Source organism: Elephas maximus, chromosome 1 (genome assembly GCF_024166365.1).
Source record: "Elephas maximus indicus isolate mEleMax1 chromosome 1, mEleMax1 primary haplotype, whole genome shotgun sequence".
NCBI lineage: Eukaryota > Metazoa > Chordata > Mammalia > Proboscidea > Elephantidae > Elephas > Elephas maximus.
Window position 1 is genome coordinate 218,339,117 of NC_064819.1, and position 23,021 is coordinate 218,362,137.

The 23,021-nt window shown below is 36.3% G+C and overlaps 1 protein-coding gene across 4 annotated transcripts in view; it reads left to right on the forward strand.

The window, feature by feature from the left end:
* STXBP5 (syntaxin binding protein 5) overlaps nt 1-23,021 on the forward strand; it is a 207,520-nt gene that overhangs the window by 54,359 nt on the left and 130,140 nt on the right. For all 4 annotated transcript variants that reach the window (XM_049903167.1, XM_049903181.1, XM_049903176.1 and 1 more), the window contains exons 5-7: nt 18,907-19,041; nt 20,567-20,630; nt 22,238-22,321. In XM_049903167.1, coding sequence (XP_049759124.1) covers nt 18,907-19,041; nt 20,567-20,630; nt 22,238-22,321 — 283 coding nt within the window. The remainder of the gene's footprint in view (nt 1-18,906; nt 19,042-20,566; nt 20,631-22,237; nt 22,322-23,021) is intronic.

Genomic DNA, 23,021 nt, shown 5'->3' on the forward strand with positions numbered 1-23,021 from the left:
TATGAGGTGATTGAAAATACTATGGCTTGGGTCAGGCACACCTTAGTCCTCAAAGTGACATCTTTGCTTTCTAACACTTTAAAGAGATTTTTTTTGGAATAGATTTGCCCAGTGCAATGCGTCATTTGACTTCTTGACTGCTGCTTCCATGGGCATTGATTGTGAATCCAAGTAAAGTGAATTTCTTAATAACTTCAATCTTTTCTGCATTTATCATGATGTTGCTTATTGGTTCAGTTGTGAGGATTTTTGCTTTCTAGAATAAGTCTTAATTCTGGCTACTCAGGTATTCCCATGTAATTCTTCTTGAGGATTGTCTTAAGGGCTTTGCTCCTCTGTATATATCTTAAAACCTTTTTTTTTTTTTTTAGTTGCTTGTCTCCTCCCACTAAATGTAAGCAACAGAAGGCCAAAGTTGACCTTTCTGTTCACTGCTTTTTCTCTGGCAAGTAGAATACGACACATAGTAAGGCCTAATAAATATTCGTGTTGTAAAGGAATTGTACAGTTCCATTAAAAAAACAAACAAACAAACAAAAAAAACAGTCATTTAGATTATAATTGCATTACTTGTATAGCTCAGTGTGGTAGATCTGTACAATATTACAACATTGTATCTCTCTATATACAAATATGGTGTATTTCACCAAAGTATATATGCTACAGAGTAGCAAAGTTAAACATTTAGTGTAGCTTCCTTAATGTCTTTTAAGAAAGTTCAAAAATATTCTTAGTGTAGGTTTGGTATATCTTTTGATTTATTACTGTACACATTTTTTCAAAAAAAAAACCCTATGAATAGTATCTTTTTTAGCATTCATTTTTAACTATTCTTGGTGAATAGATATACAGTTGATTCCTTGTTATATTGATTCTTTATCTGGCAGCCTTGATAAACTCCTAATAATTCTAACAATTTATATCTAAAAACCAAACCAAACCCAGTGCTGTCGAGTCAATTCCGACTCATAGCGACCCAGTAGGACAGAGTAGAACTGCCCCATAGAGTTTCCAAAGAGCGCCTAGCGGATTAGAACTGCCGACCCTTTGGTTAGCAGCCATAGCACTTAACCACTATGCCACTGGGGTTTCCACAAAAATTTATAGACACCTTTAATATTTCTTTGAAGATAATCATTTGATTTAGATTGGATCTTTTAAGTTCATATTTAGTTGCTTATAAGCAACACATCTAAATCAATTCATGACTGAAATGTTAAAATGGTAATTTTATATAATAACACGTATAAAAATGGAAGAAATTAGATGAAAATATTCACTGCAGAGGAAGAATTCAAGGCCAAAATATTAAACCAGGTAAAGAAGGTTATCTTATCCTGCTAAATTATACAATTAATAATGAAATATTACTGAATAATAAAGAATACTAATTTTAGGAAAGACAGCCTATGAAATACTAATTTTAGGAAAGATCCCAAGAAATTTAAAATAAATATACCTCCCTGAAAGGGAGATGAAAATACATTTAACATCTTCAAAATGATTAAGAAAGGTGCTTTTCACCTATAAGGGAAAAATACAGAACATTTTAAAACTAAAAAACAGATCTGTATGTGTCATTTATGGGGGCTCTGAGCAGCAGCCTGTTAGCGAGTTTGAAGTTAAAAATGTAGTCATTGAGGTAAACTTAGTAGATTTGATAAACATTAGATCAGACAGAGCAAGTAAAATTTTGCTGAAGATCATTCAAAAGAGGTTGCAGCAGTCTATGGACAAGGAATGAAGTCAGATTCAGAAGAGGACTTGGAACAAGGGATATCATTGCTGGTATCAGATGGATTCTGCCTAAAAGCAGAGAACACTAGAAAGATGTTTTCATGTGTTTTATTGAATGTGCAAAGGCATTCAGCTGAGTGGGTCATAACAAATTATGGATAGCATTGGGAAGAATGGGGATTCCAGACCACTTAATTGTGCTCATGAGGAACCTGTATGTAGATCAAGAGGCAGTCATTCAAACGGAACAAGGGGATACTGCGTGGTTTAAGTCAGAAAAGGTGTGTGTCAAGGTTGTATCCTTTCACCATACTTATTCAATCTGTATGCTGAGCAAATAATCCAAGAAGCTGGACTGTATGAAGAAGAGGCATCAGCATTGGAGGAAAACTGATTAACAACCTGCAATATACAGATGGCATACTCGCTTGCTGAAAGTGAAAGGGACTTGAAGCACTTACTGATGAAGATCAAAGACCACAGCCTTCAGTATGGATCGCACCTCAACATAAAGAAAACAAAAATCTTCACAACTGGACCATTAACTGACATCATAATAAATGGAGAAAAGATGGAAGTTATTAAGGTCTTCATTTTACTTGGATCCACAATCAATGACCATGGAATGGAATCAGCAGGCAAGAAACTGAAAGATGCATTGCATTGGGCAAACCTGCTGCAACAGACCTTTTTAAAGTGTGGAAAAAGCAGAGATGTCACCTTGAAGACTAAGATGTGCCTGACCCAAGCCATGGTATTTTCAGTCACCTCATATGCCCATGAAACCTGGACAATGAATAAGAAAGACCGAAGAAGAATTGATGCCTTTGAATGATGGCGTTGGTGAAGAATATTGAATATACCGTGGACTTCCAAAAGAATGAACAAATCTGCATGGAAGAAGCACAGCCAGAATGGTCATTAGATGCAAGGATGGTGAGATTTCAACTCACATACCTTGGACATGTTATCAGGAGGGATCGGTCCCCGGAGAAGGACATCATGCTTAGTAAAGCAGAGGGTCAGCAAAAAAGAGGAAGACCCTCAACGAGATGGATTGACATAGTGGCCGCAACGGTGGGCTCAAGCATAACACCAATTGTAAGGATAGCGCAGGACTGGACAGGGTTTTGTTCTGTGATACATAGCGTTGCTATGAGTTGGTACTGACTGGATGGTACCTAACAATCAGACAGATTTGAATAGAGAATTGGTGAATTGGCAGCTAGTTTTTTTTTTTTTTTTTTTGAGGGATATACTGAGTGCAGGATAAAAAGTAAAAACGAAAAATATAAAAAGAGAACTTAATAGAACTAGGAATAGAGAATGGATGGAATGCTTGAGGGATAATATCTAAAAAAATAATGACGGAAAAGTTATCAAAACTGAAGAAGTATTATATATGAGCTTCTTTTAGAAGTACACGATAGCAAAATAGACACAAAGATACCTGAACCCGACGTACTGATGATAAACTGATAGATTTCTAATTGCAGAGTAGTTGTTGAAAGGCAGTGTATCTCCAATATGTTGTTTGAAAGAATTCTATATGTAGATAATTTTTCAATTCTGAGGGTGTAATAAAGAGCATTTTCAGACATACAAAGAATAAGAGTTTGTCACCTTGGTGGCTTGCTCACAGAACTACAGAAGACTGAAGAAGAAGAAAAATGATTTCAGAGGAGATAAGTAGGATGCAAAAAGCAGTGTTGCGAAAAGCAATCAGTTATATCTGGTTGACTGGTCTATAAAAAATAACTAATCTTTTATGGTTAAAAGATGATAAAATTAGCATTCTGTGTTACAAAAGTAGCATAGAAGTTGGGTTGGGACATGTGTCATGGATTGAATTCTGTCCCCCCAAAATATGTGTCAACTTGGTTAGGCCGTGATTCCCAATATTTTGTTGTCCTCCATCTTGTGATTGTAATTTTATGTTAAAGAGGATTAGGGTGGGATTGTAATACCCTTACTAAGGCCACATCCTTGATCCAGTGTAAAGGGAGTTTCCCTGGAGTGTGGCTTGCACCACCTTTTATCTTACAAGAGATAAAAGGAAAGGGAAGCAAGCAAAGAGTTGGGGACCTCATACTACCAAGAAAACAGTGCTGGGAGCAGAGCGCATCCTTTGGACCTAAGATTCCTGTGCTGAAATGCTACCAGATCAAGGGAAGACTGATGACAAGGACCTTCCTCCAGGACCGACAGAGAGAGAAGGCCTTCCCCTGGAGCTGGCACCCTGAATTCGGACTTCTAGCCTACTAAACTGTGAGAGAATAAACTTCTCTTTGTTAAAGCCATCTATGTGTGGTATTTCTGTTAAAGCAGCAGTAGATGACTAAGAGAATTTGGTACTGAGAGTAGGGTGCTGATCTAACAGGTACCTAAAATGTAGAACTGGTTTTGAAACTGTGAATGGATAGAGGACTCATAAGGAAATAAGGAGAGCTGTTACGTTGGAGACAACATACACATCGAGAAACAGCAGCAGAGGACCAACACAAGTAGACCTGGCAATGACAGAGAACTGGCAGCAACAGAGGACTGGCAGCAGAACCAGGAGATCAACAGGAAACAGCGCTGCAGCTGATCCATGGAGCAAGACAGCTGAGTAGCTTTGTGTAGGAGGCTTCCAGACAGAGTGATGTACCTCTGGGCACTTACTGGTGGGCTCATAGAGCAAGGGACCTGAGTGCCTTCTGGCCAAAGTTTACTGGTGGAGTGGGGGTGCCTCCAGGCAATTTCAGCGGATGTACAGAGCTTTGGAACACTTGCCACGTCAGGGCAGATGCAGGCATGAGACCCAAAGGGCCGACAGGCCAAGGAACCATGAAGCAGAAGCTGAAGAGACAAGGAACGCAGGAAGCTGAGCTGCCTCAGTCTCAAAAGATATGGCCTTGACCTCTAAGGTTTCAGAGGGTGGAGCCATGGTGGTCTCTGGTATTTCTAAGAGTGGAGTCGCTACTGAGATGGACTTGGAGAATGGTGCGCCTAAAGCCTAGGGAGCAGAGTTGCCATCTCACTGGGCCTGCAAGTTGGAGCTGAAGCCCAGAGCTGAGGGTCCTCCACTCAGAATCCTGAGAGTGTGGCAGATACCTAGAGCCTGGAGGACAGGACCATTATGTAAATGGCCTCAGAGAACAGAGGATTATTTGCAAAGCCTTGAGGGCTGAGGTAATGTGTTCTGCTGACTTGTTTGGTGCCTGCTATGCCTTCTTTCCCTCTAGGTTTTCCCATTTGTCTAGCTTGTGCCTGTTCTGCCATTATACTTTGGAAGGAGATAACTTGTATTCTAGATCTCACAGATGAAGAGGAATTTTTGGATTTGGACTTGGAGTTGATTTAAAACGTTAGCTATGATATGATGGGGTGAATGTGTTACATGTAGGCAGGACATGAATTCTGGGAGGCCAAAGGATGCAATGTCATGGTTTGAATTGTGTTCCCCCCAAAAATGTGTCAACTTGGTGAGGCCATGATTCCCAGTATTGTGTGGTTTCCCTCCATTTTGTGATTGTAATTTTATGTTAAGGAGGATTAGGGTGGGATTGTAACACCCTTACTAAGATCACATCCCTTGTCCAGTGTAAAAGGAGTTTCCCTGGAGTGTGGCCTGCACCACCATTTATCTTACAAGAGATAAAAGGAAAAGGAAGCAAGTGGAGAGGGGATCTCATACCACTAAGAAAGCAGTGCCTGGAGCAGAAGGTGTCCGTTAGACCTGAGGTTGCTATGCTGAAATTCTCCCAGACCAAGGGAAGACTGATAACAAGGACCTTCCTCCAGAGCCGACACAGAGAGAAAACCTTCCCCTGGAGCCTGTGCCCCGAATTCAGACTTCTAGCCTCCTGGACTGTGAGAGACTAAACTTCTCTTTGTTAAAGCTATCCATTTGTGGTATTTCTGTTATAGCAGCAGTAGGTGACTAAGGCAGCATGTGACTGAAATAATTAAAAGAATGTTAGAAATAGTATCACACTTAAGAAAATTATGAAGTATGTATCTTAAAAGATTAAGGTCACCACTGAAAGAATATAAAATATACAATATATATAACATTAAAACTGTTAGAGGAGTGTCACTGAGTTGTACATATAGAAACAGTTGAGTTGGTGAATGTTTTTTGTATGTTTTTACCACAATTAAAAAAAAATTAGAGAAGGAAAGAAGAGAATTAAGAAATTGAATCAACGGAGGCCAGTAAAAGAGATAAAATGATAGAAATAAAAAGGATGGTTAAACAAGATGGTAGAAATAAATTCAATTAAGTCTGTATTGAAACTGATGGTTCAATTCTGTCTGTATCGAAACTGATGGTAAATGGGTTAAATTCACATACGGAAATTTCGAGATTTCCTGATTGAATTTAAAAACAACAAAATAAAGGTTTTTATAAGAGATACACTGTTACATTGTTTATAAGAGCTATACCTAAAGTATAATGACAGAATGTTTGAAAGGAAATGAAAGGAAAAAGGAAAAAATGCATACATCATGACAACAAAAATTACAAACTCCTAAAAATAACACTAGCAAAAAGCTATGATCTGTATTCAGAAAATACTAAAACAGTATCAGAGGAATAAAAGAAGACCTAAACAGAGAAGGAATGCTCAAGTTTTAAAATATGTCAGTTATCCTCAATTTAATCTATAAATTTAGTACTATTCAAATCAAAATTTTACCATGGTTGTTCATGGAACTCAGTAAACTGATCCTAAAATCCATATGGAAGAAAGGACCAGAATAGCCAAGACATTTTTAAGAAGAAAATTAAGTGACAGAGGTGGCATTATGAACAAAGAGACTGTTGCCATCGAGTCAATTCTGACTTGTAGCAACCCTATAGGACAAAGTATAATGGCCCCATAGGGTTTTCAGTGAGCGACTGGTAGGTTCGAACTACCGACCTTTTGGTTAGCAGCCGTAGCTCTTAAACACTGTGCCACCAGGAGTCTCCAGTTAAGGATGCTCTAATAAAGAATTGTGTGACAACTCTTACCTAAATGGGGAAAAAGTGGTCCCTACCTCATATTTTAAATAAATTGCAAATGAGTTAAAGACCTAAATGCAAAGTAACCACAGAAAAAATAAGTAAACTTGGAAGAAAATGATGTAAGGGCCATCTGTAAGACCTGGGCAAAGAGTGCTTAAACAACATACACAAAGCACAAGCTACATAGGAAAGGAGATGTAATTTTATATTAAAATTTTAAAGTTCTGTATGACAAACTTACCGTAAGGTTGAAAGATAAGCTGTGTCTTAGTATCTAGTGCTGCTGTAACAAATACCACAAATAGATGGCCTTAGCAAAGAGAAACTATTTTCTCACAGTTTGTTGTAGTAGTTGTCAGGTACCTTCAAGCCGCAGCGACCATTTTGTTGTAGTTGTTGTTAGGTACCTTCAAGTCGCAGCTACCATGTGTACAACAGAACGAAACGCCACTCAGTCCTTTGCCATCCTTACAATCGTTGTTATGCTTGAGCCCATTGTTGCAGCCATTGTGTCAGTCCAGCTCATTGAGGGTCTTCCTCTTTTTCACTGACCCTCCACTTTACCAAGCATCATGTCCTTCTCAAGGGACTGATCCCTCTTGACAGGTCCGAAGTATGTAAAGTGGAAGTCTCACCATCCTTGCTGCCAAGGAGCATTCTGGCTGTACATCTTCCAAGACAGATTTGTTCATTCTTTTGACAGTCCATGGTATATTCAATATTCTTTGCCAGTACTATCATTCAGAGGTGTCAGTTCTTCGGGCTTCCTCATTCATTGTCCAGCTTTCACGTGTATATGAGGTGATTGAAAACACCGTGACTTGGGTCAGGTGCACCTTAGTCTTCAAGGAGACATCTTTGTTTTTTAACACTTTAAAGAGGTTTGTTACAGCAGATTTGCCCAATGCAGCACATCCTTTAATTTCTTCACTGCTGCTTCCGTGGGTGTTGACTGTGGATCCAAGTAAAATGAAATCCTTGGCTACTACAGTGTTTTCTCCATGTATCGTGATGTTGCTTATTGATTCAGTTGTGAGGATTTTTGTGTTCTTTATGTTGAGGTGTAATCCATACTGAAGGCTGTGGTCTTTGATCTACATCAGAAAGTGCTTCAAGCCCTCCTTTCTTTCAGCAAGCAGGGTTGTGTCCTTGCATAACACAGGTTGTTAATGAGCCTTCCTCCAATCCCGATGCCCAGTTCTTCTTCATATAGTCCAGCTTCTTAGATTATTTGCTCAGCATACAGATGGAATAAGTATGGTGAAAGAATACAACACTGACGCACACCTTTCCTGACTTTACTCAGTGTCCACTTGTTCTGTTCGAACGACTGCCTCTTGATCTATGTACAGGTTCCTCATAGGCACAATTAAGTGTTCTGGAATTCCCATTCTTTGCAGTGTTATCCATAATTTGTTATGATCCACATAGTTGAATACCTTTACATAGTCAACAGAACACAGGAAAACATCTTTCTGGTTTTCTCTACTTTCGGCCAGGATCCATCTGACATCAGCAATAATGTCCCTCATTCCACACCCTCTCCAGAACCTGGCCTGAATTTGTGGCAGTTCTCTGTTAATGTACTGCTGCAGCCGCTTTTGAACGAGTGTCAGAAAAATTTTACTTGCGTGTGATATTAATGATGTTGCTTGATAATTTCTGCATTTGGTTGGATCCCCTTCCTTGGGAATAGGTGTAAATATGAATCACTTCCAGATGGTTGGCCAGGTAGCTGTCTTCCAAATTTCTTCGCATAGATGAGTGAGTGCTTCCAGCCTTGCATTTGTTTATTGAAACATCTGATTCAGTCGATTCCTGGAGCCTTGTTTTCCACCAGTGCCTTCAGTGTAGCTTGGACCTCTTCCTTCAATAGCATGGATTCCTGATCATATGCTATATCCTGAAATGGTTGAATGTCAACTAATTCTTTCTGGTATAGTGATTCTGTATTCCTTCCATCGGCTTTTGAGGGTTCCTGAGTCGTGTAATATTTTCCCTGTAGAATCCTTCAATGTGGCAACTCAAGGTTTGAATTTTTTCTTCATTTCTTTTAGCTTGAAAAATTCTGAGCGTGTTCTTCCCTTTTGATTTTCTAACTCCAGGTTGCACATGTTATAATAACTTTGTCTTCTCAAGCTGCCCTTTGACATCTGTTCAGCTGTTTTACCTCGTCATTTCTTCCATTGCCTTTAGCTACTCGATGTTCAAGAGCAAGTTTCTGCATCTCCTGTGACATCCATTTTGGTCTTTCTTTCTTTCCTTTTTTATTTTATTTTTTTCTTTCTTTTTTATTTTAATGACCTCTTGCTTTCTTCACGTATGATGTCCTTCCACAACTCGCCTGGTCTTCAGTCACTAGTGGTCAGTGCATCAAATATGTTCTTTAGATGGTCTCTAAATTCAGGTGGGTTATACCCACAGTAGTACTTTGGCTCTGGTGCACTTGTTCTGATTTTCTTCAGCTTCAACTTGAACTTGCACATAAGCAATTGATGGTCTATTCCTCAGTCAACCCCTGGCCTTGTTATGACTGATGATACTGAGCTTTTCCATCCTCTCTTTCCACAGATGTTGTCGATTTGATTCCTTTGTGTTCCATCTGGTGAGGTCCATGTTTATAGTTGTCATTTATGTTTTTGAAAAAAGATATTTGCAATGAAGAAGTCGTTGATCTTCCAAAATTCTGTCGTGCGGTTTCCGGCATCGTTTCTATCACCAAGGCCATCTTTTCCAACTACTGATCCTTCTTCTTAGTTTCCAGCTTGTGTGTTCCAATCAGTAATTATCAGTGCTTTCTGATTTTGTGTTCAATCAATTTCAGACTACAGAAGTTGGTGAAAATCTTAAGTTTCTTCATCTCTGGGCTTGGTGGTTGGTGCATAAATTTGAATAATATTCGTATTAACTAGTCTTCCTTTGTTGTCTTATGTATGGATATTATCCTAACACTGACATTGTTGTACTGCAGGATAGATCTTGAAATGTTCCTCTTGACAATGAATGCAACTCCATGCCTCTTCAAGTTGTCATTTCTAGCATAGTAGACCATATGATTATCCTATTCAAAATGGCCAATACCAGCCCATTTTAGCTCAGTAATCCCTAGGATATTGATGTTTATGCATTCCATTTCATTTTTGACTATTTTCAGTTTTCCTAGATTCATACTCCGTATATTCTAGGTTCCGATTATTAATGGACGTTTGCAATTGTTTCTTCTTATTTTGAGTCTTGCCACATCCACATATGAAGGTCTGAAAAGCTTGACTCCATCCATGTCATTAAGGTCGACTCTACTTTCAGAAGGCAGCTCTTCCTCAGTCATCTTTTGAGTGTGTTACAACCTGAGGGGATCATCTCCCAGCACTATGTCAGACAATGTTCTGCTGCTATTCATAAGGTTTTCACTGCCTAATTCTTTTCAGAAGTAGACTGCTGCGTTCTTCTTCCTTGTGTTTCTTAGTCTCAAAGCTCAGCGGAAACCTGTCCATCGTGGGTAATGGTGCATAGCTTCCAGCTTCACTGCAACACACAAGCCCCCGCAGTAGGACAAATTGACAGATGCGTGGGGGTATTAACATCATAGAGGAAGGATTTATAACACTTAGGAAAATCATATCAGATGACAAAATGGTGGCCAGTCACACAATACTGGGATCATGACCTAGCCAAGTTAACACATATTTTTAGGGGACTCATTTAGATCCGTAACAAGCTCCATCAACCAGATATTGATGGATAAGAAAACATGATTCAGAATAATTTGTTTAACATCCCCATTTTTAAAAACAATGACTCCATCCCCCCTCAGCATTCCTTGTTTCTGTATTTTATAGACTTGAAGGAAAAATATTCCAGGTTGTCGATAGGATTTATGGAGAGAGTACATTTTGGGGAGGGGAAAGACAAACATATAATAAAAATAAGGCTAATAAAAGTCATTTAAGATAGTAAGTTTATAATAAATGGTTTTATTGGATTGTGTGTATGCATGTATGTGTGTAGAGAGAGAGAACGTTTTTAATAAAAAAAAATCTATAGACTGGAAGGTATTTACAGTGCACCTAATGGATAAAAAAAAAAAAAATTTTTATCCATTAAAGTATGATAAAAGACAATCTAATATAAAAATCGAAGACAGAAATGAGGCATTTCACAGAAAATACAGTTAAGTCTTGCTGATGCCTCTTTGCTGTTGAGTTGATTCCAACCCTATCAGACAAAGTAGAACTGCCCCACAGAGTTTCCAAGGCTGAAAATCTTTACGGAAGCAAATTGCTGCATCTTTCTCCCATGGAGCAGCTGGTAGGTTCGAACCACTGACATTTCTGTTAGCAGCCGAGCTGTTTTAACTTCTGTGCCGCCACTGCTGATGACTACCAGGTTACTTTTTGTTTGTCACAGCATTTGTTGTATAAAAATACCCTGGTTATCTTTATTCCCCAAGGCAAGATGATTTAAAATAGAATTTTAAGAAATTCTCTGTACAACAAGGAACAGCTTTTTCAGTTGTTATTATTTCTGTAGTTGATATATACTATTTTCCTATTTGATATCCTTTGTTTCAGTTGTTGATATTCAGTGTTTTGGTAGTTGTTGATGCTGTTTTTTAAGGTCTCATTTTATAAGAAAGGTTAATATCATGATTTATTTGGACATATTTCTAAAGCTTTTAAAATATTTTATAAAAATTGAGATACAATTAATAAAGAATTTAGTATTGGCAGTCTCTGGATTATGAACAAGTTGAGTTCCTAAGTCTGTCTTTAACTTGAATTTGCGCATAATTCGGAACAGCTAGGTAAGGTTCATATCTAACATCAGTAACTCAAATGTTTGTCATAGTATATAGTATATAATATAGTATATAGTATATAGTATATAGTATATATATATTTTTATATAGTATATAGTATATAGTATATAGTATATAGTATATAGTATATAGTATATAGTATATAGTATATAGTATATAGTATATAGTATATAGTATATAGTATATAGTGTAGCTTTCTATGCATAAAAAACATTAAAGAAACACTTCCAAATACACTAAAACATATTTAGTATAATAATACAGTGATAATGTTTTGGTGTGCATCTCAAAGTAGCACCTATTTGTTATTGGGAACCATTGTAGTATGTAAATCGTAATTATGGGTTGTACATAACTTGAGTGTTCGTAACCAGGAACTGCCTGTAAATCAATACAAATGCAAAACAACTTTCAAAGACCTCCGAAGCTTATTTTGTGAAGCATCTACATTGTCTTTCTAGGTTAGAGATGATGATGATGATTTTCCTAAAGTAGCTGTGGCATTTATCAGACAAGATATATGGGACCACAAGTAGAAAGGAAATCCTTTTAACAGGTCTATAAATTGCTTTCAACTGACTCTGCTGTTATTTTTAATCCATTTCTATATTTATTAATACAAACTTAAATTTTCATTTAATAACAAGACTGTATAAAAAAAATTTTTTTTTTTTAGACTGTATAAGGTACAAGTAATTTAAAATGTGAAATGCTGGTGGCATAGTGGTTAAGTGCTACGGCTGCTAACCAAAAGGTCGGCGGTTTGAATCCACCAGTTGCTCCTTTGAAACTCTATGGGGCAGTTCTCTTCTGTCCTGTAGGGTTGCTATGAGTTGGAATCGACTCGACGGCACCTAACAACAACAACAACCAAATAACACCTGTGTGTTTCATATTTCCTTTAGCGTTAATTCGTTTGACAAACATTGTATTTCTAGACCATGCAAAAACTGTGATAAATTCGAGAGAGATACTGAAGTTATAATTGACTAAGGAAGATAAAATGGTAAATTGCAATTCAATGGAAACATTATGTTAGATGAATGTAATGGAATTTTCTATATGGAATTTTAAAGATTTTCTAGAAAAAATTAATGTATCATTATATTTTAGGAATTTTAGTGAAAGCGTTAGAGCAGAACCCATATTAATAGACTCATAGGGTTAGTAGGGATTTGCCAGGTTGACAAAGGGCAAAAAGGCTTTCTGTTGTGTTCACAGGCATAAAGTCATGAAGTAATCTCACGTGTTAGGGTGTTGTATCTAGTTAGACATTGCTGGGTGTGTACTCTAAATTGGGTAACTTTGGAAAGATATAAAAGTTCTACCTTATGAAAGGCCTTCTATACAACTATAAGAAAGAGTCTCGTCCTTTTTTTCAACTTTGACACATTAGATGAATAACATTATCTTAGTAAGACATATTATAAATGGGTATTTTTTTGGTCACTTTAGGCTGTCAGTTGTAAATAGATCCCTGGAGCCACAGTGGTTAAGTGCTCAACTGCTAACCAAAAGGTTCAAACCCACCAGCCACTCCGAAGAAGAAAGATGTGGCAGTCTGCTTCTGTAAAAATTAGAGCCTTGGAAACCCTGTGGGGCAATTCTGTTCTGTCCTGTAGGGCTGCTGTGAGTTGGAATGGGCTCAATGGCAACAGGTTTAGTTTTTTTGCTTGCTTGTTTTATAGCCTGTTGTATAGATAAGTTACAAATTTGGTGCATTTTATTTTCTTGCTGTATTAGGGTTCAATGAAGGAATGGAAACCAAAGATTTTAAGCATAAAGGAATTTATGTACCTGTTAAATATTTGGAAGGGTGTAGACCTACTGAGTTTTAGAATGTGTCACCATAGCTGCAACCAGGTTGTGGGCAACTGCCACTACAACTGCCTCTCACCATTTGAAGCTCATAATTAGACCCTCGGAGTACTGTGTCTAGGCCTCACTCTCGCTTACGACTCAGGTCCCCGTGAATGAATGTCCTTGCCAGCAGAAGCGGCAGGAGAAAGGTGATTGCTGCCTCACTTCTGCCTCCCAAATCGCAAGGACATCCAGTTAGTAGACACTTAGGTCTCATCTCGACCCAGCTGTAGGAGAGCAGGAAATGTAGGTTTTAGTTTTCCAGCATCTGTGGCCCAGGAAGGCGTACAGAAGAGTATGGGAATGAGTGTTAAGTACCAGTTGCCCAAATCTAGCAAACTTTATATCTCTATTTCCTTTTCCCAGACGTATGAACCACAAAATGTCACTAAGTATTGCCTAAGAGGCATTATGGTAGAAGGTAGGAAGCCATTAGTGTTTTTTTAAGTAAGACAATGGTGTGATCGTACTTGGCATTAAAAATATGTCTTCTTTTTGGCATGGATTTGACAATATGATAATTGTTTAAATTAGGCCCAGGCCCTGAGGATGGCTGGGGGAGGTGGCAAGTCAAGAAAACTCTGATGGTTGTTTTATTAGTTAACATAAAAATCCACACACTTTCTATAGTTTATTTGCTCATTTAACAAATACTCATTGAGCACTTATTAGGTGCAAGGTACTGTGGTATTTGCTGAGAATATAAAAGGGACAATATGTATCCTGTCATGTCAGACTAATGGTGACATAGGCTTATAGATGAGCTTATTGGCTCATATTCCTTTCCATGGATTAAACTCTGAAATTATAATCATCTGTATGTTGTATTTATGCCCTTGTTAATAGATGATTAATTTCAACATAGGAGGCTGTACGTATTCTATCAGAGAAAGCTGGTAATAGTAAAATCTTCCAAATTTGATGCCTGTTTACTACATAATATTTGACAAGCTGTTACTAGGCTAAATAGTTCATAGGATATATGTGTTACTTCCTAACACATAACATACATTTTTTAAGTCCCTCAAGCAAAGAATTATCATATTCCCAGTAATGGTACATATAAGATGTCTGTGTTTAGATCAAGCATAGGGATTTAGAATGCAACTCTATTTAGTGACATGCCGAGGGAATTCAGCTTCATTATCTATGCATTTCTAATACATTTGTTTCATTCAGAATCCTCTTGGCTCAACTTATCCATTTTAAGGCACCTTTTCAGGTTCACATTAAGATGCCATTCTTTAATATTAAAATATATAACCTTATTAGTGCATTTTCAACTAAAAAGCTTTTGGTTGAGTATATTATATAATGTATCAATCATCTGTTGCAGCATAGCGAAACATCTCAAAAACTTAGAGACTAAAATAATAAACGTGTTGTTTGGTCACCATTCTGTGGATCAGTAATCTGGGTCAGGCTTGCCTGTAGTCACTTATGCAGCTGTAGTCATCTGGAAGCTCAGCTGGGTTTGGTAATCTAGCTTGCTTTACTCACAGGTCTGGTGGCTCATGATGTCTGTAAGCTGAGCCAGTGTCTCCAGTAGGCTAGTCTGGGCTTCATCACATGGTGCCTGGGTTCCACAAGCGTAAGAAAGAGAGTAAGCTGCAGTGTGCAAATGCTTTTCAAAGCTTTACTTGTAACACAGTTGCTAATGCCGCATTGACCAATGCATATCACATGGTCAGTCCTAGAGTTAGTACAGGAGGGGACTAAACAAGGGTGCAGTTATAGGGAGGGAGGTGAGACTCACTGGGAGACTATAGATTACCACATATGATACTTCGTTTTTGTTGAAATTTCTAGTTATTTCAATGTATTTTTCAGATCTATTGTTCTGAACTCTTTAAGTTTGAAATCTGCCCCAAGGCTGTGTAGTGCCATTAGTTTCATGACAGATTTTACTGAAAAATACCAGGTTTCTATCTTGGATAACTTCCTTAGAGTCATTAAATAATAGCAACAAATCTCTTTATCTTCTCTTTCTGTCTTTTCCTCCCTATGTGTGGGTGTAGGTGTATACACACACATATATACATATATAGTCTATTGTCTTAAGTGCTTTAATATATAACTCCTTTTAAGTAATCACTATAATTTTATTATGAATTTTAATTATTATGTAAAAGCTTATATAGTTATTCGTTTTATTCTTTAAGCTTTCAGTAAAGAAGGCCAAGATTCTTATTTCGTAAATGAAGAAATAAGCTAATGTTTATATGACACAGTGAAAGAATACTGTTAAACACAGTGTATCAAGTCCAGTATGTCTCAACCAGCAGTTTCACCTTTTGGTAACTTACTGATTATTATTGCGCATAATTTGGATCTTACATTTCTTGGTAGAGCTTGTTGATTGAGTTGCTTTTCTAGTAATATGCTTTGGGGAGCCACATTTTCTTATTGACCTTTCCATAGTATTACTGGCATGATATGATTTTATTTGGTTGCAACACAGAATTTTAGTTTTCCCACTATTCCTACATATTCAGAGCAATTAAAATCTGCTAATTGTTTCTTTTTTTAATTAAGATTTTGGGGTTAATTGTGATAAAAACTATAGTATTTGACCTCCCCTCCCCGCCTCCCCATAGTGTACTTAAATAATGAAGAGAGTTATGGAGCAGAGTAGTTTTTAACTTTCATGATGTTAAACTCCCATGATGTCTAGTTTTGTTTTTTTTTTAAGTATGCAAAATTCAGATTCTAGGGACTATGTTAAAGTCTTGGTACCAGGTTAGTTAAGTGAACACTTTAAGTTCCTTGTTGAAATATTAAATATTAAGTAGTTTATTCTTATCACTTATGAAAAACATAGATGCTTAAAATAGTCAAGCACTGTAAGTTGGTTGTAGAGTTGACTGAGGAAAAATCTTTGAATGGTGGCTAATATTGAGAAAGTGAGTCTAGGGAGAAGTTTTACACTTTTATTTCTGAACAGTGAAAATATTTTTACATCATTTATTTAAATATTTATAGTTACTGTATGCTTTTGCTGTACTAAAAAAAATATTATTTGATAAGTCTAAAATCTTTGCCCTTAAGGAGATAAGTTTAAATTTTGTAAGCATGTTATAATATTTAAATAATTTTGTTAGTATTAAAATCAAAGAAGGGTTATATAATTGTATTGAGGAAGTTAGTAGCTACTGCTTTTATAGAATGGAGAATAATAGAGTTGCAAACAGTGAAACAGATTGGGAAGTTGGATTTTTCTGATATTTTTTCAGCCTGTCATTATTTCAGCTTATTTATTTTGCAATATGAACTTTAAAAGTGTTCTGCTATATTTGTATTTTAATTTACAATACGTTTCCAATTAGATAGTTGTTTTTATGATTTTTGTTGCATTTCTCATTTCATAGCCAACATGCTGTTGCTACTTTTATTTATTTCGTATAGTTAAAATTTACCTATAGCTTCTAATTGGTAGAATATCACTTGTTTTTAATAATAATTAGCTAACATTTATTGGAAGCCTGGGTGGGGTGGTGGTTAAGAGCTTGGCTGCTAAACTGAAGGTCAGTAGTTTGAATCCTCCAGCCGCTCCTGGGAAACCCTGTGGGTAGTTCTACTCAGTCCTGTAGGGTCACTGTGAGTCAGAATTGACTCAACAGCAACGATGGCAATATTTACTGAACTTGTGTCAGGTAGTGTTCTAAGCATATAACATACTTTGTCTTATTTGATTCCCAGATGAATACTGTGAGGTAGCTTGGATACTTAGGAAACTGAGGCTCTGTGAGATTTAGTAATTTACCTAGGGTCATACCCTAATGAGTGACAGACCTGGAAATTGAACCCATGCAGTCACTCCAGAGCTTGTGTTTACATGTTAAACACACAGTCTGCTTTCATCATTCCTAAATCCATAAATCTCTGAAAACAGACATTTTTTAAAAACAGCTTTATCGAGGTATAATTGATATACAATAAACTGCACATATTCAAAGTGTGCAACTTGATAAATTTTCAGACATATACACATCCATGAAACCGTCATCACAATCAAAATAATGAGCCTACCCATCATCCCCAAAAGTTTCCTCATGGTAATTCCTCCCCACTTGTGTCATCTCCCTGACCCGCTATTTCCAGGCAACCGTTGATCTGCTTCCTCTCACTGTAGGTTAGTTTGCATTTTCTAGAATTGTATATAAATGAGTCATTCAGTATGTCTTTTTCGTCTAGCAGTTTTCACTCAGCATAATGCTTTTGAGATTCATCAGTGTTGTTGCATCTATCAGTGATTCTTTCCTTTTTGTTGCTAGAGATTTATTATATGTATCACAATTTGTTCATCCAGTTACCTGTTGGTGCACATTTGGGTTGTTTCCAGTTTTTAGCTATTACAAAGCTGTTAAGAACATCCATGCGCAAGTCTTACATAGATGAATTTTTCCTTTCTTTTGCATAAATACCAGTATGATATGTGATAATATTATATAATAGTTACTCAGTAAATCCATATGAAATAAAATATATCAGATGTTCATGACTGACTCAATGGCAATAACACCAATAAAATTGTATATATATATAAAACCCAAAACAAACCCGTTGCCGTTGAGTCGATTCCAACTCATAGCTAGTCTACAGGACAGACTAGAACTGCCCCTTGAGGTTTCCAAGCTGTTGCTGGCGGATTCGAACTGCTCACCTTCTGGTTAGGAGCTGACCACTTAACCACTGTGCCACCAGGGCTCCATAAGTGCAACAAAAAAGATAAGGTAGTTTCCATTCTTTACCTTGAAATCAAATGAGCTGATGTAGAAAATGTCTGAATTTTGGGGGGAATGATAATGAAAGTTTAGTACATGGTTATAAATTATTATAATTTAAAGAAGGCCACCCATGTCATCAGGGCACAGGAGGAGATAGTTCAAATATACTTCAAAAACACTGGTTAAGTCTGAGTGCAGAGAGTCTCTGCCCTTCAAGAGGCTTGCAAATTAATAAGGAAGATAGACCCTAACTATAATACCCAGCAAGCCTGAGAGAGATGCAAAAGGATTGGAACATCAATTTGAATGGGAGGTAGTATTAGAACAAAGGGGAGGGAGGAGCACTTTCTTGGAAAGAACAGTAAGCATAGGTACTGAATGGATTAATGTGCTTAGTGACTTCTAGGAAATGAATGCGGTAGTTTCCAGAGGCGATGTGGCTATTGGATTATAGCTTGTGGCTTAAAAGTTGAATTTGTGATGTGCCCAGGATTATACAGTTAGTGAAGAACAGGAGATTTTAAACACATTCTAACTTCAAAACTCATCTTTCCAGCATGCCATGCTATTTACTGTAGGGCCTTATTTTTGACTTAGAAGTTGAGTTAGCATAGTTAAATATTAATCACAATACATAGATAAATCTGATGGCTGTATATCTTTTTTGCTTTCCCTAAATTACATGTGTCATGATTGACTTCTAATGCATTTAATAAAATTTACCAGGTATTTTTCAAATTTCCTTTTGGATATATTTTCTCTTGCAGGGTAACATTTTGCCATCTGCCTTTCCAGAGTAAGTGGCTCTACGTGGGCACTGAACGAGGTAATATACACATTGTCAATGTGGAGTCCTTCGCACTCTCAGGCTACGTCATTATGTGGAATAAAGCCATTGAACTGTAAGTTTGAGCAAATATTCCATCTCTGAAAGTATCAGTTCCATATATAATATCTATATAATAGTCAGTAAATCCGTTGAAATAAATTATGTGTCACATGTTCATGCTGTTAAATACAGGTTCATTATTCACTTTCAACTATTGTCCTATTGACTATTTGTAAATTTAAATGCTATATATATGTATATATGCATATATTAACATATATATAAGCTGTAACACAAGTTTAATGAAACAGTCATTCATCTTACTAGGTGCAGAGTACCTCATCTTTTCTGTTCATTTATCTCATAATTATTTCCCTTTCAGTGCTGGTCATGGCCTATAAACTGATTTCATGACTCACTAATGGGTTGCCAGTAGTATTTGAAGATACTGATCTTAAACCACTACTTGATATGATTTAATAATTAACAAATATATAATGTAAATGTTTGCTAAAGTTAACATATTGCAGAGTTTGCTTGAAAGTTAATTTCACTTATTTTTGATATAAGCACGATTTCATTTGCTAATATTAACAAAAACTGGATTAAATTATAGGATGCAAAGAATCTTTAGTGTAAACTTTTTGCTTGTTCTTAAAAAATTTTTGTATCAAAAAAATAGAAGAAAAATTTTTATTTCTTCTACAAGTTTGTTTTTATATTGCTCAGATATAAAAATCTCAGCTTAAGGAGCTTTTCAGTTTTTTTTTTCTTTGCATTTATATCTCTTTACATAAAGAATTTTATGGCATGTTTCTTAACTAATGTGTTGGTACAACTATAAAAGTGCTTAAAGCCTGATTTTCCTGACTGTGGTAGGGATATTATTACCATACCATCAGACCTTTCTTAGAGTGAGTTGCATGATCTGTTCTTTGAGTTGATCATAACATCTAGTGGGTAGGCCTGCTGCAGGTGTCTGTATAGTCTTACAGATGGTTCTCATGAAGTGGAGTGGTCTCTCAAACCTAGGAGTTTAAGAATAGAGATATGCTTATTCGTACTCTTTACGTATCAATTCAACTATATTCTTATCTGTAGGGCGTATTTTTCTCTGAGAAGGTGTAAGTGGCATTACTGTTGTAGATTGTTTGTATTAATAGAATAGGAACTTTGCTCTTTCTGGTGTAAGCTGTGGAACAAGATGGCATACCCCAGTGGAGACTAGAATTGAGTGAAATATCAATGTTTTAGGTGCTGGTTCATTTAAAAAATACTGACTTTGAGAATTCTACCATAAGAACAAATTTTCCGTGCTGAAAACTTTGCCCAAATTGAAAACTCCTTGCTATACAGGATGTGTTTTTAATTGTAAATTGTGCTGGCTTGCATCAACACAAGAGTCATCTTCCCCCCCCACCATTGCCATTTTAATACATGTTAAGAACTGTACATCCATGATTGATCACTTATTGAAATGTTTTCATTCTTCATAAATAGATCTTTATTTTCATTTATTTATTCTTATAGTAATGAATATATAGTTGTATTGACATTTTTAATTGAGGAAAACAGCTTATTAACTTTTTCTCTTTTAGGTCATCTAAATCTCACCCAGGACCTGTTGTCCACATAAGTGATAATCCAATGGATGAGGGAAAGGTTCGACCTTTTATTTTTCACACATGTAAACTATTCTAGGAACACACTTAACCAGCACAATTGAGATTCCTAACAATTATCTATCTTATATACTCAATGGCTTATACGTTATAAAGAACAAGTAGAAAAATTAGAATCATTTACAGTTTTATAGAATCAAAAAATAAGTAAAATAAATATAATTAAAAGTTATTTATATTTGACTTATTCAGAATATTTTCCCTGCTTTTCTGATAAACTAACCAAAAATATTTTCTTTTGCATGTGAATTCTTTTTAATACTTTAGTTATACAATTTTTATGGTGCTTACCACATATTGCCTTATGTTAGAGTTGTCTTTATACCTCATTTCCCCGAAATTTTTCCTCATAAACAGCTCAAATTAATAGAGGTTTTTAAAAATGTAATTTATTGAATACAATATTTTTAACCATCTTGTGCTAGTTACATTTAATTTTTAATACTTTGAAATCAGTTTCACGTAGTCAATATCTAGCTATTGTTAACTTGGGTGGAGTCCCTGGATGGTGCAGACACGTTAGCACTTGGCTGTTAACAAAAAGACTGGAGGTTTGAATCTACCCAGAGGTGTCTAGGAAGAAGGCCCTGGTGATCGACTTCCAAAAGGTCACAGTTGCTGAAAACCCTGTGGGATGCAGTTCCGCTCTGAAACATGTGGGGCTGCCACGAATCAGAGTCGCAGCAACTGAGTCTTCTTAGTGGTTAATGTAAATATTAGCTGTTACAGTTAAAAACCAAAATTTTCTTGTCCATGGATCTATTATCTAATTCAAGCCAATCTTTCAGGAAGTTCAGTTTAATAATGGTATTTCTCTACCTATATAATTTTATGACATTTTAAGTAAATACTGGGAAACTTGTAACACTATTAGAAATCACTTTTGTGACACTTCTGGATTTTGTGAAGGTGTTTACGCAGGATTTTCTTCTCTCAATTGGTGGGAGAGATCTTGCCTGTATATTGTTTAACACTGTTCTCTTAGTTTGCCTTACTGGGAAAACAAATGGATAACTGGACTGCTGGAATTAATTCACAATATTAGAATTGTATATTTTGAAAGAGACTTAATATGAAACAAGTGACATTAACCTATATCCTCCCTTATTCTTTTTCTTGTGAAAGATACTTGTGTAAAATCTAAGCCTTTGGGTGGGAGGCATGGTGGGATAAATGAAAACTTTCCTTCCATCTTGATATTGCCTGATAATGTGTTGAACTAGTAAAGTTTGTAAACTCTAAAGCATATATAAATGTTGTTTTATCAGTATTTTATTACAACGTGTTAATAAAGGTAAGCAGTTATGATTTCAAAATAGTACTGTTTTCCTTTTCGTAAATCAGTTTCATGATGTATGTTGAGTCCCTAATTGTCAAAGGCATACAAATTTGCAGTGTTCTCAGTTGTCATCTACCTGATTAGTAATTATCAATAAAAACATTGCTGTCAAGTCAGTTCCAAAAATGTTTAATTATAATTTTATCCTTGAACCATATAAATGACAATAGTTATCTTTATTGTCACCAAATAAATGTTTCATATAATCGATGTCATTCCTAGGTAATGTGGCTTTTTCTTTATTACAGCTTTTAATTGGCTTTGAATCTGGAACAGTAGTTTTATGGGACCTCAAATCAAAGAAGGCTGACTACAGATACACATATGATGAGGTAATAATGTTAGTTTTGCTAATCAAAAGTTGTCATTTTTTTCTCATTCAGAACAGCTTCTGTAAGAACTTAATTGGTGATTTTAGTTTAGTCAAGCTTTGTAATTGGAATAACAAAATTTTTTTTATAATGGATAATATATTCTCATAGCTCAAAACATAAAATCTTCTTGCCACCCCTGTCAAATAAAAAATAATGAAGCATGTAAAGAAGCCAGAAAATATGACTCATAATGAGGAGAAGAAGTCCCTGGGTAGTACGAATGGTTAACATGCTGTGTTTACTGAGAGGTTGGAGGTTCAAATCCATTGAAAACCCTATGGACCACAGTTCTACTCTCATACACATGGGATTGGCATGAGTTGGAATAGACTCAATGGCAGTAGGTTAATGAAGAAAAATGCAGTCAGTAAAACAGAAATGACACAAAAGATAGAATTAGTAGAAACCCAAAAAACCAAACCCACCACCATCGAGTTGACCCTGTAGGACAGAATAGAGCTGCCCATAGAGTTTCCAAGGCTGTAAATCTTTACAGAAGCAGACTGCCACATCTGCTCCCATGGGGTGACTGGTGAGTTCAAACTGCCAACTTTTTGGTTAGTAGCTGAGGACTTTAACCACTGAACCACCAGGACTTCTCAGAATTAGTAGACAAGATATTAAAACTGATATTATGCTGAAGAAGATAGACAAAAAC